The sequence below is a fragment of the Python bivittatus genome, unplaced genomic scaffold (assembly GCF_059951505.1).
Source record: "Python bivittatus isolate LINGU-HERP-01145 unplaced genomic scaffold, Pbiv_v1 ctg000580_np1212, whole genome shotgun sequence".
NCBI lineage: Eukaryota > Metazoa > Chordata > Lepidosauria > Squamata > Pythonidae > Python > Python bivittatus.
The window spans coordinates 6,446,375-6,464,047 of NW_028277087.1; the positions used below are offsets into that span (position 1 = coordinate 6,446,375).

At 40.9% G+C, this 17,673-nt stretch overlaps 1 protein-coding gene across 2 annotated transcripts in view; it reads left to right on the forward strand.

Moving 5' to 3' along the window:
• TMEM259 (transmembrane protein 259) overlaps nt 1-17,673 on the forward strand; it is a 29,016-nt gene that overhangs the window by 1,944 nt on the left and 9,399 nt on the right. The window contains exons 2-5 of one of the 2 annotated variants that reach the window (XM_007435076.4): nt 1,866-2,138; nt 9,426-9,597; nt 11,799-11,909; nt 14,494-14,616. In XM_007435076.4, the coding sequence (XP_007435138.1) occupies nt 1,866-2,138; nt 9,426-9,597; nt 11,799-11,909; nt 14,494-14,616 (679 nt within the window). The remainder of the gene's footprint in view (nt 1-1,865; nt 2,139-9,425; nt 9,598-11,798; nt 11,910-14,493; nt 14,617-17,673) is intronic. The other variant, XM_007435077.4, reaches the window with a different exon arrangement.

Sequence of the window (17,673 nt, forward strand, 5' to 3'; positions counted from 1 at the left end):
TGAGAATTAATTCATTTTCTTCAAGGTTTGAAAACTCTATTTTGCTCTGCATGCAATACACGTTCTATACTGTATCATTTAAAAAATATATAATACATACTGTATCCCCTTTGTTTTAGCTATCAAATGCTTTTGTATTACTTTTGTAGTTCTTGCAGTACCCCTGAAAGGTAGGGCAGTATTATCCTCATTTGGCAAAAAGCTTAGGCTGAGGCAAAAATGGCTTGTCTAGAGCCAGTACTGGAAGTGAGAGGTTGGTGAGGAATAAAGTGGAACTTCCCGTGACTCAAGTTCTATTGTAATGTGCCCTAAAATCATGCTAGTCTTTTTTGTGATTACACCACACTGCAGTCCTGTGTTCAGCTTCTGATCAGCTATTATTTCAAAACTCCCTTTACATCTAATGCAATCAAGCCATGTACTCGCCATTGTGTATATGTATGCTTAATGTATAGCTGTATTTGTCTTTGTGGAATATGTTTGATTATTTCCAGCCCAGTTTTTTGTTCTTCTATGAACATTTTGAATTTTAGTTCTTTTGCTCTGAGGTGTTAGCAGTTAGCAATCCACCAAACATGGTATCATCAACTTTGGGAAAGATTGGCTCCATCCTTTTATCTAGGTCATTGATAAACTTGCAGGAAAATACTAGGCTCAAGGAGCTTCTCTAAGGTTCTACTGGTTCCTCAGTTCTCTGCCTTGATTTTTCTTTAATTAAATTAGTAGAGCTGTATACCTTGCAAAGGCATAATGTAAAGCCCTTGTTCTTGAGGAACATGAAACATCTTGGACATGTTTTGCCATCTTCTTTGGATTGGTGACATAGCTTTTGGTAAGCTATTTGCTTGCAGCATTGCTTCCTCGTTCATATGCAGTTTGAAGGCAATGGTATTGGTCTACCACATGGGACTATTGTAAGGATTATAACAAGATTACATGATATGTTTAGAGCTCCCAGAAAAGCAAGAAAGAGAGAATTCCTGTGGGCTAGATATAAAAAGCTCCATAAATTTGCTAGGCTGTAAAAAAGATTTATTGGTCCCCCAGAAGGCTACTAATCCATGTTTCTATAGTAGAGCAGGAGGAAAAATGGTTTTGAAAACCAGCATGGGAGGAAAAAAAAAATTAGTCTCTGGCAGGCTAATTGTTGTTGTTGTTTTGCTTTGATATCTTAAAGTTGCCTTCTCATCAGCTGACTCTGCCCAGCCAGCTGGCAGCACTCACTGACCTTGGCTGATCTAGAAAGCAAAACAGGGTCAGCCCTGGTTAATATTTGGATGCAGAATGGCTGGGAGATCCAGGGCTGACAGCTGGGCTGGGTAGTGAAACAAAATCTCAGAAGGTGGCAATGGCTGCCTTATGAGCTGTTTCCAAGGAAACCACTTGATACAAGTCACCAGAATTCAAACTCACCTTGATGGTGACTTTATTTTCTGAATGATGCAGATTAGTATAGGATAGACAGACAGATATTCTGGCAGCTGCCTTAATTTCTGGAGTGGTTACAACGGAAGAGGCCTTCCATGTGCCACATCTTGCTCAGAAATGAAGTGGACTGGCTGAGAGGAGGAGGAAGAGAGAACGCTGTCTTGCTTCTGGAAACTTGTTAAGAATGGAAAACCTTTGAAAGACCATTAGTCCATGGGGAAAGGCAGTTATGGTTGGAGGGGGCACGGAGCCAGGACCAAAAGTGAACCAAGTTTTAATGATTTTATAGCCCCCTCCCGTCATTTTTATGTGACACAGTGTGTGTAATCAGGTTCCTTTATAAAGTTAAAGCATGATGGAGCATTCATATTTATCTTGGAGAGAACTGTGGGATGGGGAGGTTGCACTGTTGTAATTTGTTGCTCTTTGTCTGTCAGGCTCTCTTTGTCCTCTTCATTCTGGCATACATTCACATCACCTTCTCCCGTTCACCCATCAACTGCCTGGAGCACGTCCGGGACAAGTGGCCACGGGATGGCATCCTACGAGTTGAGATCCAACGCAATTCCAGCCGTAACCCCGTTTTTCTCCAGTTCTGCGAGAGTGAGAGGTTTCCAGGCTTGGTGGTTGAGGCTGCTGTTGGGGAGGAAGAGGAAGAGGAGGATGAAGAAGAAATGACTGTGGAGATGTTTGAGAACAGCTCCATCAAGGTACCATGAGGGAGAAGAATGTGTTGCTTTGTTAATGATTATGCTTTTTCCCATATACCTTCCCAAAGCAGGAACTTGCCCATTGTCACCACCAAATGATTACCCTTTGGTCTGATCTAATATGGCTAGTACTATGAGAGAGGGAGAAAATTCTTCCATACTGCTTTCTTTAAATAATTAAGTGTCTATGCCTCCTGTATGCTCCTTTCCTTGCTTTTGTCTTCAGTGAAAAATCCCCAAATTGTGAATTTCAAAGAGAAGGGAGATACTTCAGCACCGTGCTCATTTAGGTTGCTCTTCATTCCCTTTTAAGCTCGATAATATTTCTTCTTAGGTTGGGGGCTTGCCAGCAGTGCAAAGCTATAGATTATTTAAAGGTGAATGTTCCTGTGGTTAATTGACCCCAAGAAAAGGTTTTGGAAAATGCCATGAGAATACTTTTTATGGCGCCATATAAATAAGAGAAGTAGATAAGAAATTGCCTTGTTGAATCAGATTGTCCAGTTGATCCAGTTCCAGGTTGAATCAGATTGTCCAGTTGATCCAGTTCCAGGTTGTGGCTGATCAAGTTCAACAGAGAAGGTCAGAAAGAAAGGACTGTTCTCTTATAGCTCTGGTTCCAAAAGATAGACTGCCCCTATTGTTGTTTTTAAAAGAATGACTCTGTCAGACTGAAGTTTATTGAAAAGAGGACAGCCAGGGTGGTGAGCTGGGAAAAGTTTACCCTGATGAAAAGCACACTAAAAGGTGACATTTTGTCCTCAGGTAATCTGTAGAGCTCTCATGTGGAAGGTGGAGGAGTGAGGGCAGATCTAGAAGCAATGAATAGATGGTTCAGGGAAGATTTTGACTGAATGTTAGGAGAAATGTCCTCCCAGAATGAACTGTGCGATGCTGAAAGAGACTATCTTAAGAAGTAATGGGCTGTTTTTTGCTACAAACATTTAATCAGAAGTTCAAAAGGCCATCTGTCAAGGGTAAATAGATTCAGAATCCTGCATTAAACAGGGATGAACTGGTCTTCCCAATTTTATATGTCTAGATGTAGGTTTAATTTAGCTATCATAGATGATGGCTATTAACAGACCTCTCTTCTGTCAGTTCTTAAAGGTTGGTTTGAAAAGGCTGTTTTCTGGGCCTGTTGGAGTCATTTTGGAAGGCCTTATTTATTTAACAATAGTATTTCCAACCTCCCCTTTGTAAAAATCACAAAGTATAATATAAACACATTGTAATACAGTGATAATTGATCTTTAAAAAGGATTGAAAGCAGTGCAGTGTTAAATGATTTAGAAGTTTAGAAAAGGTAAATTAACAGTCTTTCCAAAAGTATAACAAACAAGGACCTGTTGTAGCTCCAGAACAATGCATTCTACTCCCGAGGAGAAACACAGGATAACATAGTTATCTATGTATTTATTTTAGAAATTTATAAGGCTGCCCAACTCTGGGGAGCGTACAGTACAATAAGTCATACAATACAATTTAAAAAAAAGTCCACCCAAAACGTTGGAAGAAAAACAACCATTAAAAGAAGACGAACATGCAGGACCTGCCACCCATCTAACCCAAAGACTGGGGGAAAAGCCAGGTTTTTGGAGCTCATTTGAACCCGGCCATGGTGGAGACCATCCGAGGGATGGCGTTCCAGAGGGCAGGTGCTGCAGCAGAGAAGGCACATTTCCTAGATCCCAGCATGTGACCTTGCTTAATGGTTTAACCTTGGGTCACAAGGCAAACAAGGAATTCCTAAGTGTGCTATTTGCATATCTTGTGTTAATTTGTAGATCTCTGAGCTCCATTCTTGAAAATAACTGGCATTCCTTGAGTGCCATCTTCAGCATTGCCTGCAAAGTGTCTAATATATCTACTTTGGAGGTTCTCTTGCCTTGTCAATCTGCAGAGTGGGAACTGTATTATCCACTTAACATCACAGGCTTGATGCTTAAGAGCATGGTGACTTTCTTCAAACTGGGAAGCAAGTCAGTCAGTGGCAGCCAGAGGACATAAATAGGAAATCAGGTAGTTGATCAGTTGGAAATGAGCTGCTGATTAGCTCTGAATGAAATGCTGCAGGACTCTTATATTGTTGATGTGTAGCTGAGTACCTGGCTCTGATGCTACTTTCTGGACATGGGACACGATGAAGATCCTCTGGAATGGGCCAGCAATGTTCTGTCCTTTCAAAAAGGCAGTCCAGAAGAAGAGAATTTTGGCTCTGAGGTTAGGGACGGTCTCAAGAAACTCAAGAAAATCAGATCCTGACATTGCTTGAGACTGAGCATTTAATGTCCTCCCTAAATAGGGCTTCTCAACTGCCCGCAGAGTAGTTCATAAACATCTGTAGGATTCTTTCTGCACTTGTTTCTCTTGGTTTTTCAACTGATACGATGTATTTATTTTTTAAAATAATTTTTATTGAAATTTTTGATTACAATAGTAAAAGCAAATGCAAACTAAACTCAGAGAGAGAGAGAAAGAATAAAAAGTGCAAGGAAAGAAAAAGGAAAAAGAAAAAGAAAATAAGATAAAGAAAAAGCAAAGAAATATTTAAAGAAGTGACTTCCAATCTTTATCACAAGTATAAACAAGCTTAATAACTTCACTCCCTATGAGGTTACAAATATCTCTTCTCATAACCCATCCTTTATCTACATGCACATCCATAAATCATCAACTTTTCCATCCTAGGGTCAGCAAAAAGTCCATAAAGTCCAGAGCTTTATAGAAACATGTCTTATTTTAACCTTGGTCAAACAAACCAACTTTACATTCCTTCCTTTTACTTCTAACAATCTTGATCTTAATTCATTCAGATGTCATAGGATTTGATCTCTCTTCAATTTTCTTTTTCCCATTCCAAAGGCTTCCTCGAAGCTTTAGCAAACCTCTTTTGTAAATCTAATAAAAAGTCATTATTCAGGTCATTCTCTTCGTTTATCATTTGTATTTCTGCTTTAATTTTCAAAGCTTTAACCAACTTCTGTATATCCAGTAGAAAGTCCTTATCCGGATCATTCTCTTGGCTTGTCATTTGTATTTCCATTTTAGCTGCCTTCTGTGTCTTATAATCCACACTTTTTTATTATCCAGTATTTCTGATTCTGATATTTCTACATCAGGCAAAATTTGTTTCATATCTGTCATTCCTTCATTAACATCTTTTGGACATAATCTATCCATAGAAGCAGATATCATTGCTGATATTGTAGCTGCTAATTTCTGACCCTATTCTTCAAAAATCTCCTGGAGTATTTCAAATATCATAACATTTTGTGTCATTTTATAAATCCCAGTGCTAACAAAAACAAAATGCAAGGTTTCACTTTTTTCCCCTTTTCTGCCTGGAATCTTTAGTCCCCTCTAGTGTCCAGTTTCTGAAATCATAAAGTCTCAAATCTCTGTTATGACGCAGGATAGACAAAACTGTTTAGTTCCCACAAAAGGCTGTTTATTTATATAATTATTTCCAAAACTTATAGTAAAGGTCTTAATATTCCAAATTTATCTAGACCCTTAATACATTTATAACTTTCTTGGATCAAAGTCTTATTTAGCTTTTTGCCATATATTTCCAATTGTTTAAATTCTTAAGCCTATAGTTGACTTTTCTTTTGTTCAAAATGAAGGTAAATTCACCAGGTGGCTTTTCAAACTTGTCATTCCGAAGAACTCTAATAACCCTAAAGTAGTTAATTTCCAAAAGTGATTAGAAAGTGAGGTTAGCAAACCCAGTGTCCTTTAAAAGGTTCCACTGCAGCTGTGGACATGATGGCTGTTTCCTTCGTCTGTCTCCTGGAGCTCAGACCCATGGGAGACCACTGCCCTGCGGTCTGCCTGTGAGGAGTAGCCGTCCAGAGCATGTGTGGGAAATTTCCCATCCTCTCCTTATCTGGAAAGGTTCCTTAGAACCAGTCTACTTGCTGGTTCTTCAGTCTTTGCCGCAGTCATCTCCAAGCATTCAGACGTGCTAGTTCGCCATGCCTCCCCTGAAAGTTGAACTTTGTGATGTTTTTAACTGTCACTATTTGCTGCAGCTAACTTGGGTGTGCAAGATAAAACGAGGAATGTGCAAACAGGCCTGTGTACTGACTCTCCTGATGGGAAGTTGGTTGATAACATAGTAGAGCTAGGATCTTTTTCTGCCCATAGGAATGCAGAAAAGCTGCAGAACATCATGAGAACAATAGAAGCTTAGCTTGAAAAGGGTATATATATTTCTGCTCCGTATTGATATTAATAGGTGCCTGTAATTGTTTTGGCAACGCCTGTTCAAACTCTAACCGGAGGATTTGCTGAATTAAGATTTCTCTTGGAAGCAGGTTTAAACAGGAGAATGAATTATGCAAGGGAAGGAATATATGCAGATTCTCTTTAATTTATATAATTGGGGTAAACATTAACTTAAATAAAACTTCAAGATATATACTATATATATGATTGCATCCAGTGAGATTTGGGAAGGGGGAGCAATGTCTTTGTAATGTACACAGTCAAGAGAGCCAGTGTAGTTTATTGGCTGAGGTCTTGAACTAAGAACAAGGAGAACTATGTTCAAGTCCCCTTTTGATTGTGGAAATTCCTTGGGGGACTTTGGGCCTCCCTCTCAGCCCAAGAGCCACTGTGGAGTAGTGAGAAAGATGTTGGATTAGATGTAGGGAGAGTTGGGTTCTAGTCCCCCCTCAGCCACAGATTACCCCCTGGGGAACTTTGGACCAAACCCTCCCTTTCAGCCCAAGAGCCTGGGTGGTGTAGTGGTGAAGATGCTGAACCAGGAGCAGGAGACCTGATTCTGGTCTCCTTCAGCCATGGAAGCTACTGGGTCACTCTCTTAGCCCAGCATACTTCACAGGGTAGTTATTGTAGGAAAGAAAGAGGGAGGGTGTGAGCCTTCAGCTCCTGAATGAAAGGTGGGATATAAATCTAACAAATAAATAAAGTTGCACTGTATGGGAAATAGGTAATTTTTTTTCATAGATCTAATTCACCTAATGCTCCTCTCAACTGAAAGACCTACGAAAAGTCTTGTTCTGTCAACTCATCTAGACTGCCTCCCTCAACCTGGCGTCTTCTAGATGAGACAGATTTCAAATTTCCCATAATACCTAACCAGGGCTTTTCTTTCCCCCATTGCTCTCTGTTTTCTGATACTCAGAGCTAAATGCCTCTGAACTAAGCTAAGAAATGCCATTATCTCTTTGACAGCAAAATTGAGATGAATCTTGTGTGGAGAATTACTTTGCTTTTTGTTTGTTTTGAACCTTCTGCTCATTGATTTCAAGTTGTTACAGGTTGAGGGAAACTTCAGTCTCCACTTTTCCTCTTTTTGATTAGGTATAGATGCATTACCAAAAAACTTATGTTATGCTGCCTTATTGCTTCAGACTCACACTGTGTTCTGGTCCTGAAAAGCGTAACTCAACCTCTGGGTACCCAGAGTAATTGGGTGGCATATAAATTTAACATATTATTATTAATTATGTTGTTGCTGTTGCTGCTGTTGCTGCTGTTGCTTAATTAACCTCTTTTTTTTCCTTCTGCCCCACCCTTGTAGTTCATTTAAGTTGCCTGTGGCTATGCCTGCTACTTGTGGTTCTGTGACATAAAGTTACCCTTCTGCTTTTCATTGTGGCTGTTGTTTTCCTTTTCTGGTGTATTGCAAGATCTCCACAGTCAACATAAATTACTATGTCCCTTTAAAATACTATCTGCCCTCATCCTGTGTGGGTAATTATGACTGAAGTATATAAAGGATTGGTTTGAACCTGATTAATGGCTTGCCTTGTATGGCAAAAACCTGCCTCTGAAGCATCCTTTGGGAGGAACTTATTGATTTAACTCAATTTACTTTTTAATTTCATTTCCTTTTTTTCACATAATTCCACTATATTCCTTCTGGTAAGACTCAAGAGAACAGATTAAAAACCAGTGGAATATGTCCACTATTACATTTTCAGTCCTAAAACGGTATCAGTAAGACAGTATTATTTTGACAGATACAACCCGCAATAAAATATTGTGGTGTGAATGTTTATGATCAAGATGGCAGGTTTATGTCATCCTCTGCAATACCTTTATCTTTTTTTCCTGCATTAGCTGTTTGGGGTTCTCTCCCCACCCAATCTAAACTGTTAATCCGAATGAAGAATAGTTTACATGGTGTTTCCATTTTGCATTTTATTTGATTTTATACTATTTTTTAGAGTGTTTTACAGGTAGTCCTTGTTTAGTGACTGCAATTGGTTCCCATGACTTGGTCATTAAGCAAAATGATTGCTAAGTGAACACATGACACAGAGAGAGAGAGACTGCAAAGATCACTGGTTGCTGCCATCTCATTCAGATAAAGTTCTCTCTGACAGTGTCCTGTGCCTGACCTGGTTTTTTCCCCATTTTTTTGCCCCCTCACAGGGCAGAGACATTGCTTAAACAAGCTATCTCTTCCTGAGCCGTTTTTCTCTGCAGCACAGTGCATCTCTAAAAAGTGCTAACTGCAAGTTAACAAACTCAGCTCTGTGACCTTATTTATTTATTAAACAAATTTATATAACTACCCAACTCACACACAGTGACTCCTGGCAGCTTACAAAAATCAGACCCCAAATACAAAACCCACTAGACCCCCCCCCCATCCTCCTGGTGACAACAGTGCATTTGCAGTAGCCATTTGATGGGCTCCTTATCAACCTGGGATCCCCAGGCCTGCTGGCAAACCAACCCTTCAGGGCCCTTCAGAAGAGTATCAGGGTGGGGGCCAGTCTTATCTCCAGGGGTATGATGTTCCATAGGGAGGGAACCATTTCTTGACTCTGCCAGATGAACCTCCTTAATGGAGAGGACCGGTAACATACCCTGCCTCCCCAATCTGGTGGGTCAGGTACATGTAGCTGGGAAAGGTGATCCTTCAAATAATTAGTTGATCAGAGCCCTCCCTACTGGCAGCTGCTGCCTGAAACTGACCAGACCTTAATCATTTTCACACGAGGGCTTTTGTTGTCGTACATGAGTGCATTGATCAGAAAATGAATTTTTGTATTACCATTTATTACTGTCGTATTTGCAAATAGTCACTATATGTGGCAGTTGCTAAACAAGGACTACCTGTATTGTAAGTTGCCCAGAGCGCATTTGGCCAGAGGGTGGTTAAAACATTTTAATAAGTAAATAAATTGGGTTGGGGGGCCTGAGGAATCATTAGTCCCTCTGTTGTGGAAGACATTGTATAGGGACTTGCTCTTCAGGTCGTCTTTAATTCCTCTGTATGTGTCTTTCTTCCTTCATTGACAGTTTGATCTGGATATTGAACCCAAGATCTTCCACAAGCCATCTCGGTTGAGTAATGCCCATATCCTGGCCCCCAATGAAAGCCAAGAATTCTCCTTCAGCAGCGAGCCAGCCTCTAAAGGTATGCAGCCTCTCAGCGAGACTGTGTCCGAGTTTGAGATGCTAGCCAAAGCAGGTAAAGATACGTTGTTCTTACCTTCCATCCTGTTCCTCCTGTCCATCACATTTTCTTCATTCTCCCCATTGCACCTGTCACATTTTCCTTTCAGCATTTATGAGTTCTCCATCCATCCATCCATCCACCACTCACTCTACACTCCCTCCCTGCCATGAGAATTTAACTAGATTTCCAAAGTGGCATGTGACCTAAATTTCCTTTGGGAAGGAGTGGGCTTGCTGCAGAGAAAGCCCCTCTGCTTGTGACCACCTGTTGGGTGTTGGGGATGGGCTATATGATACAAAACCTTTCATATCTAAACCTCTAGCACCTGGTGATAGAGAGGAGCGTATGGAAGGGGGAGCAGTATTGCAATGGAGAAAATGGCACAGCTTTAGCTAAGAAAGCAACATTTCGGAGACATTTGTGTGTGGGCTCCATTTACTAGTATCCTGAAATCAGTCTTGCATCTCAGCCTTCAGGGTGGAGAGGCTGGATACAAGCTTTTCCTTTAGGGACATTTCTTCTTCAGTTATGCTGAAACATTCTTATTTGGCACCTTAAATAAGGATTTGACAGGTGAAATAAACTGGTTATGATGATTACTGAATACTGTGTTTAGTCATAGTCTGCTCCTGTGCCAGCTGCTGTGGGTTTTCAGCATACTGGACTACATGCATCTTTGGTCTGGTCAATTTCTGATGGTTTTAGACACAGAGAAGGAACTCTGTATACCTAAATCACCTGCTGGATTAAGTTAAAAACTTGATCCAGTCCTCTTTCTCCTTTGGTTGGTGGTAGGATGCTCCTGACAATTCAGAAGCATTAGGATTTGTAAAAAGTCTGACTTACTGTGAACAAGCTTCATGAAAAACCTGTTTGTTTAACTTAGCCCAAAGGAGAGTAAGGGGAAAGATGGTAGATAGAATCATGCAAAACATAAATCAGGATTTTTCAAACTTGTTCAGGTTGCAGAACCTGTTATTACAAACAATCCTGAGGCAAAAAAAAAAAAAATCAAGAAGCAAAACAGTCTTTCACAGAACTCCATCAAGTACTCACAGTACACCACTGTTCTGTGGAACCCAATCTGAAAAACCCTGGCGTGGGGAAGGATACCTTTTTCTCTCTCCCTCATAGTGTTAGAACTCAAGGTCATCCTTTGAAACAAAATGCACGGAGGTTCAGGATTGATAGAAGGAAATACTTTTTCACATAGATAATTTAACTCTCAACTTTGCTGCTGGTCAGTGTAGCAATGATAGGTAATTTGGATGGCTGTGGAAAGAGATGGGTGAGGTTCATGGGGGCCAGGCTATCTAAGGTTACTAACAGCATTGTTTGCTACCACTTGAATCATAGGCACCATACCTTATATAGAGGTTGCTGGAAGGGAGCTCTTCCTTTCCAGTATAGGCTTGTGAGATTCCCAGATGTATCCAGCCAGCCGCTGGGTGACACAGAACATTAGACTGGATGGGCTTGTGGCCTGATCCAACAGGGCTCTTCTTAGGTTCTTATATTCTTATTTTCATGTTTCAGTCCTTTGGTTAAGGCCAGTCAACCTGAAATCAGAAGTTTACACTTTTATCTGCTCTGAAAGGTTCTGGCTCATTGCTCCTGAAGCCTACCTGAGATTTGTACAAATCCCAGTTTGCAATCCTAGTTAGTAAGGGGTGCAAAAAGCCAGGATCCTGGTTAGTTTTGCTCTGACTTCCTCACCATTGGATTCCCAAAAATGCTGGGAGTACAGCCCTCAACAAACCTGATTATTTGCCATGCTGGAATTGGATATTCCAATATATCTATGGGGTGATGAATTGGGAATGGCCAGTAGTAGCTTGAGCCTGCAGAAGGAGCCTTATGGTGCAAAATCAGCTCATGTGCACCACTTATAGTAAACCAGGATTCTCCAAGACCCTGATTGATTGCTTATTTTTATTTACTACATTTATGCCCCACCTTCCTGTTCAGAAAATGCATTGAAAGGGGCTTGCTTTTTCAAATGTGCACACCAAAGAAGCATAGAAATCAATAAATAAAACACAAATAATGCAGTCTTTTAAAAAAAGTTGCCTGCCTGTGCAATTAAAGTGTGTGTTTTTGACATCATGATGCCTGCTCTGATTTTCATGCCATTTGAATAAACATTTCTAAACTGTGTCTTTATTTCTTTTACCCTGGCCTTCTAAAACAATTCTTTTTGGCTGTATCTCTAGTCTGGCCGCAAGAAGAGTACATTGTGGAGTATTCCTTTGAATATGGATTCCTCCGCTTATCCCAAAGCACTCGCCAACGCCTGAGCATTCCTGTCATGGTGGTGACCCTGGGTAAATTTCTATTTTACTGTTCCATTCTTAACCGTTGTTAGTTATGACTTGCTTCAAGCAGCTCGTAAGCTTGGAAACGATAGAAGGGTTATCCAACTAATAATCAGGCTACCACAGTATAATATTTTGTTGCAGGTTTTGCTTGGCTGTCGCTGCAAATATTTGCATATGCTACCAACAAGCATTCAGTGCAAGTGAGAATAAATGACAATGAAACGCATCAGCAGCAGGAGATTCATGGTTTAAAAGCAGAGGTATCATGGGGAGGGAGGGGGCTCTGAAGGAGTGACAGTGGAGGACATCAACTCCCCTAACCTTAAGAACTGCTTCTGTATTTTAAAATAAATTTTGTTTTAGTTTAAATGTTTGGCTTACTAATTTAGCTAGTGTTTCTTGAGTATCAGGGAACACAGAGTTTGCAAGTGATTGCTCACTCTAACAATTTCATTGTTTCCAAACATATAGAGAAATTGTGAATTGTTGTCTGTCTCCTTACAGCTAAAATAGCTGATGGATATTTGATCTCCTAAGAGGGAGCCCAGATTAAAAATAGAAAGTAGGAATTCTGATTCTGTAGCACATGAGGCCCAACAGGCTGCTGAATGGAGGAGGACAGCGTTTTCTTCTTGAGCCATGGGGTTCCAGGAATGCTCACCCCACATACATCTCTGGTACCCACCAGTCTCCCAGCAGATTTTTTTTTATCAAAATGTTCTTTTGGCTTAGACACGTGGGAAACTGACATGCTACTAAACAAAGCACAGCCTCCGCCATCATTTTTATCTTCAAGAATGCCTCGAGGCCCAAGTGGCTCCATAAATATCCTTAGAGAATAAGAAATATTTTTATTTTCTTTTGAAGTGTGTCCCCAACTATCCCCAGAAAGACCAAAGGTAAGCAGGAATAGTTGGGATGAGATGTGTGCTAGAGGAAACAGTAGGCAGCAGTTTGGTAAAATGGCCCTTTTTAACTGACTTCCGTGGCAGCCCTTTTGTCACAAGATACCCGTCCTCCCCTGGGACCCAGAACATTAAACTTCTCAGTGGGCCCAGCAGTCCAAAAAATCACTGGGGTGGTCCTTAAGGTTAAATGGCAAAGGAAGAGTTTGCTGGAGGCTTTTAGTCATAGAGTTTTCCCAAGGAAAGAAGAAGAGAAGACAAGACTCCTCCTAGTTTATATGGATTGCAAACTTTCCAGGACGCAGGGGAGAATCAAGAATCATTAGAGTTTTGATTTTATTTCAGATGGGCTCAAAGCTTTATCCAGTTCCTTTCAAAAGTATTTTTCCCTGACATTCAGTTTCCATTTTGGATCTGGCCATTGTTACCTTGTTCAGACTTACTCTTTGCATCCAGTTATTTTTCTCTAAGACCAAGACCCATTTGTGTTTCCCTTCACTATTATGTATTTTATAATAAAGCAAATAGTATTTTAAATAGACATTTTTAGTGCCAGCTTGTGCCTTGGGAATGTTGGTAACACACTTCAAATGGTCTAAACCTCTGCAAATTGACTACCTTCCTTCCTGAAAGGTGAAGGCATTTTCCTTCTTTTAGCCTTGTTTCTATCTCCCTTACATTACAATGAGTTCTGTAGTAAGTTGATAATAAGCTGTAATAAGCTGTTGAGTAATAGAATGCATACTCTCCATGCATAAGATCCCAGGTTCAACTTCTGTCAACCTCCACTTAAAAGAATTGTGAATAGTAGAAGAGCTACAGAGCAAAACAGGAAATAGGGCATAACAAATATTCTAGAGGATTTGAGTCAAGAGTCCGGGAATAATACAGGTAGTCCTCGTTTAACAACCACAAATGAGACCGGAAAATTCATGGTTAAGTGTGGCAGTTGTTAAGCAAGACATCACGTGACTACACCCAATTTTATGACATTTTTTGCAGTGGTCATTAAACAAATCACCATGGTCGTTATGTGAATTACACAATCATTAAGTGAATCACAAGGTTCCCCATTGATTTTGCTTGCCAGAAGCTGACTGGGAAGGTCACAAATGATGATCACGTGACCTTCCTATATGGCGATCATGTGACCCTGGAACGCTGCAACCATTGTAAGTGCGAGCTGGTTGCCGAGCACTCAGATTGCAATCACGTGACCGTGGCGGTACCGCAATAGTTGTAAGTGTGAGGACCAGTCATAAGTCACTTTTCAGTGCCGTCATAACTTCAAATGATTGCTAAACGAATGGTCGTTAAGTGAGGACTACCTGTGGGGCTTATAAGGAGGAGTGACCTTATGGAGGAGCTGGAAGCAAAGATGTGTGTAGCCAGAAGGTGAGGGTGAAGGTGCTGCTCCCTCCCCCCATTCTTACTTATAAAGTCTTCCAGTATGGTACAATTTTCTAACCAGCACTTTCTGTTTCCTATGTTCTATTCAAGGTTCCTTTTCTCCCAGCCAAATGCCTCCTTCCTAGCACTTTTTCATTTCCCTTTCAGACATTAGGGTATATTTCCAGCTTCTGTGACTCCCCATGACCTGGACGTTTTGCATCTTGGGTGTGAAATTCTGCGTGTTGAACTTTTCTGCTGCAATTTAGCTTTGTCTGTATTAATTCTTCTTACAGATCCCACACGAGACCAGTGCTTTGGGGACAGGTTCAGCCGTCTTTTATTGGATGAGTTCCTAGGATACGATGACATTCTCATGTCCAGTGTGAAAGCCTTGGCTGAAAATGAAGAGAATAAAGGTTCGCAAAATGGGCACTGGGGTTGGAGTGTTAGTACAAGCCTGTGATGTGCTGCGTTGAGATTGTTTTGGTCTCTCAGCTGCTGCACAAGTTGCAGGGTTTTGCATTACATTTTGTATTGTTTTTACCTGCTGTAAGCCACCCAGAGTTGCTCCATAGTTGGGCAGCTATATAAATTGGAGAAATAAATAATTTAAACCATCTCCCAAAAAGAAGTGTGGGAAGCTTTGAAATTTGGCTGTTTGAAGTGGGAGATGGTCATTATCCAGCTATATCTGTGGGATGGTTTTGTGTCTGTGGAGAAATATCCTGCTACTTTTACTTGCCAAGTTTGTGGCTAAGCAACTTTTCTTCTTTACAACAATATCATAGAGTCCAACTCATTGCTCTGTACAGGAATCCAAGTTAAAGCTGGGGTAATGGGTAGCTGACCAACATTTGCTTAAGTGTTGCAAGTGTAATCATCTTCCTAATTACAATTTACTCACTGTTCACAGACATGAAAGCCTTAGCAATATTTTCTGGAATGCAGTTCTTCTGCTTGGGCCTTGGTTAGGGAGTTGTACGTATCAAATAATCTTGGATAGATTACACTCTCTTGTAGAGGAGGCTATTTTGAAGACTGTTCAGACACTTCCAAAATAGAGCTGTGAAGTTGCAAGTTGGTTGGGGACTGGCCATTAGGAAAATTACACAGTAGTGTTTTGTCAGCCACATTGATTGCCAGTCTGTTTCTAGGAAAAATGGCAACTTTGGGTGTTCATTTGAAAGCCTTGAATGGCTCCCCCTTTGATACTGGTGATTTTTGGAGGACCTCCAGGACCTCCCCCCCAAATGAAACGAGGTAGAAAACGGCCTACTAGGCTGTGGGGCATCAGTAATGGAATAACCCCTCCCCACCCCAGTTTTCAAATTCCTAGTCCCTGTGGCTGAGAAAATAATGCAGTGGAAATCTCAGGAGCCAAAATAGGCATCTTTGAAAAGTCACAGTAGTAGAATAGGCTGCATTACGTCTCTTTGTGGCTGGCAGAGGAAATGCAGGTGCAGAGGTAGCAAAATTAGACTTCACCTAATTTGTGCAGATTTAGGCTTTTTGGCTTTTGTGGCTTATGGAACATGCCCTAAAAGCTTTGCCTGGCACCTTCCTTTCAGCCGTTTGCTAGGCTGTCAGGAAGATGTTGTTTGAGTGCCCTTTTGAGAGGGTGACTGGTGGTTGACTGATGGAATTGAGGTATTTTTTTTCCTTTTGGTGAAGAACAACTGTTTACTTTGAGCGTGTGCACCTTTGAATCAGTCTTGACTCCTGGCGACTACAGGACAAGTTTTCTAGGGAGTATTTTTGGAAGCGTTTTGCCATTGCCGCCTTCTAAAGACTAAGAAGGAGAGCGCGGCCCAAGGTCACCCAGCTGGCTTCCGGGCCTAAGGCAGGATTAGAACTCATGGTCTCCTGACTCTTACACCAGACCTTTTAACCATTAGGCCAAACTGGCTCTCAGGCTGTTACTATTTTTATGTATCCAAATATACATATTGCAATAGAAGAGAATATTATGTAGCCCAGGATTGAACTGTTGGATTTGTAATATTCTCTGAGCTTGGTTGTTTTTCTTTCATTACCAGGCTAGGTAACATCATCAGTGCGAGGGAAATGTATTGCCAAGCACTGGCCAGGTGCCAGACAATTGGTTCTTTTGGTACCCAGAGACATTGAACACACCAGTAAATAAGATTTTAAGCTTTATCGTTAACTCTAGCAGACAGATTTAAACAGAAACACAACTTGAGATTTATTATCAAAATTAGCAGGCAAATTAAACAGAAACATAAAAGCATATAACATATAAAAGCATAGCATACCAAGCAAGATGATAACCAATCTCCCTTCAGCCATTGGGAGCCCCAGTGGAAATGACATTGGAGATACCCCGAGGCAGCCAATTCACACAGCACCCAGGGCTAGGTTTGTGTTGAAGCTCAAGCGGCAATACCAGGGTCTTTTACCAAAACCGCACAACCTCGCTTCCATGGTGCCGAGATTGCAGGACCTGACCTTGGCTAGATGGTGCACCTGTTCATCACGTGGCCAGAGTAAAATACAAATCAGCTAAACATTATTATGACTCAGAGTGAACTCTAAGCTTCTTAATACGAAGGAGAAATTAAAAGATGTCACCCCACTCCTTGACATCTTTTAATACAGTGGTCTTCCGCATTGCCACTGCAGGAGAGTAGGGTTTGCTGGCTGTTTATATAGAGTAGCTTGTCCTGCCAGTCTTGGTGGGTGTATGGACTTCTTGGTTAGTTTCCTGATTAGGGTATTATTTCCTGATTATTCATGTAGTGCTGCTTCCTGCTTCTCTGGGTATTGGCTGCTGGGAAAGATGTGCTCTGGTCTGGTTTTTTTTTTCTTCCTTGACTTTTGGTTATATTTTTGAACAGTGTATGGATCAGGTTTATCTTTATGAGGTTATATATTGCGGGGGGGGAGATAGATGTGTCTTTGTGTGTGTGTGTATGCACATACGTACATACATACATGTTTGTGTTATGTACAGAGAAAGTATTCTGGTGATCTTTATTTGTGGAACTCCATATTGTTGATTTGGGATTAATGGGTGGTAAGTAGAGGCATCCATGGGTGTGGGTTAAAAAACTCCAGGTGGTGCCCACAGCCATGCTCACAAAGCCAAACATGTGGGGCATGTAAAAAAAGGGGCAGGGTTTTGACTGTGTGATTGCGGCCACCATCTTAATTTTTTTTTTACACCCCCTTCCTTGCAGATACCCCTGGTGGTGGATTTTATATTGCTTTGATTATTGTAAATTGCCCAGAATCTTGGGAGCTGGGGGTTATATACATAAATGATATGAAATTCCTCTAAAATAGTACAATGAATGTTTTGCATTCAAGTGATGTTTCATCTCTTTGGTTCATTATTAGCTTGGCTGTAAGTGGGCTGATCACATGCAAATACCCCAGGCCAGTGTTTCTCAACCTTGGCAACTTGAAGATGTATGGACTTCAACTCCCAGAATTCCTCTTGCTGGCTGGAGAAT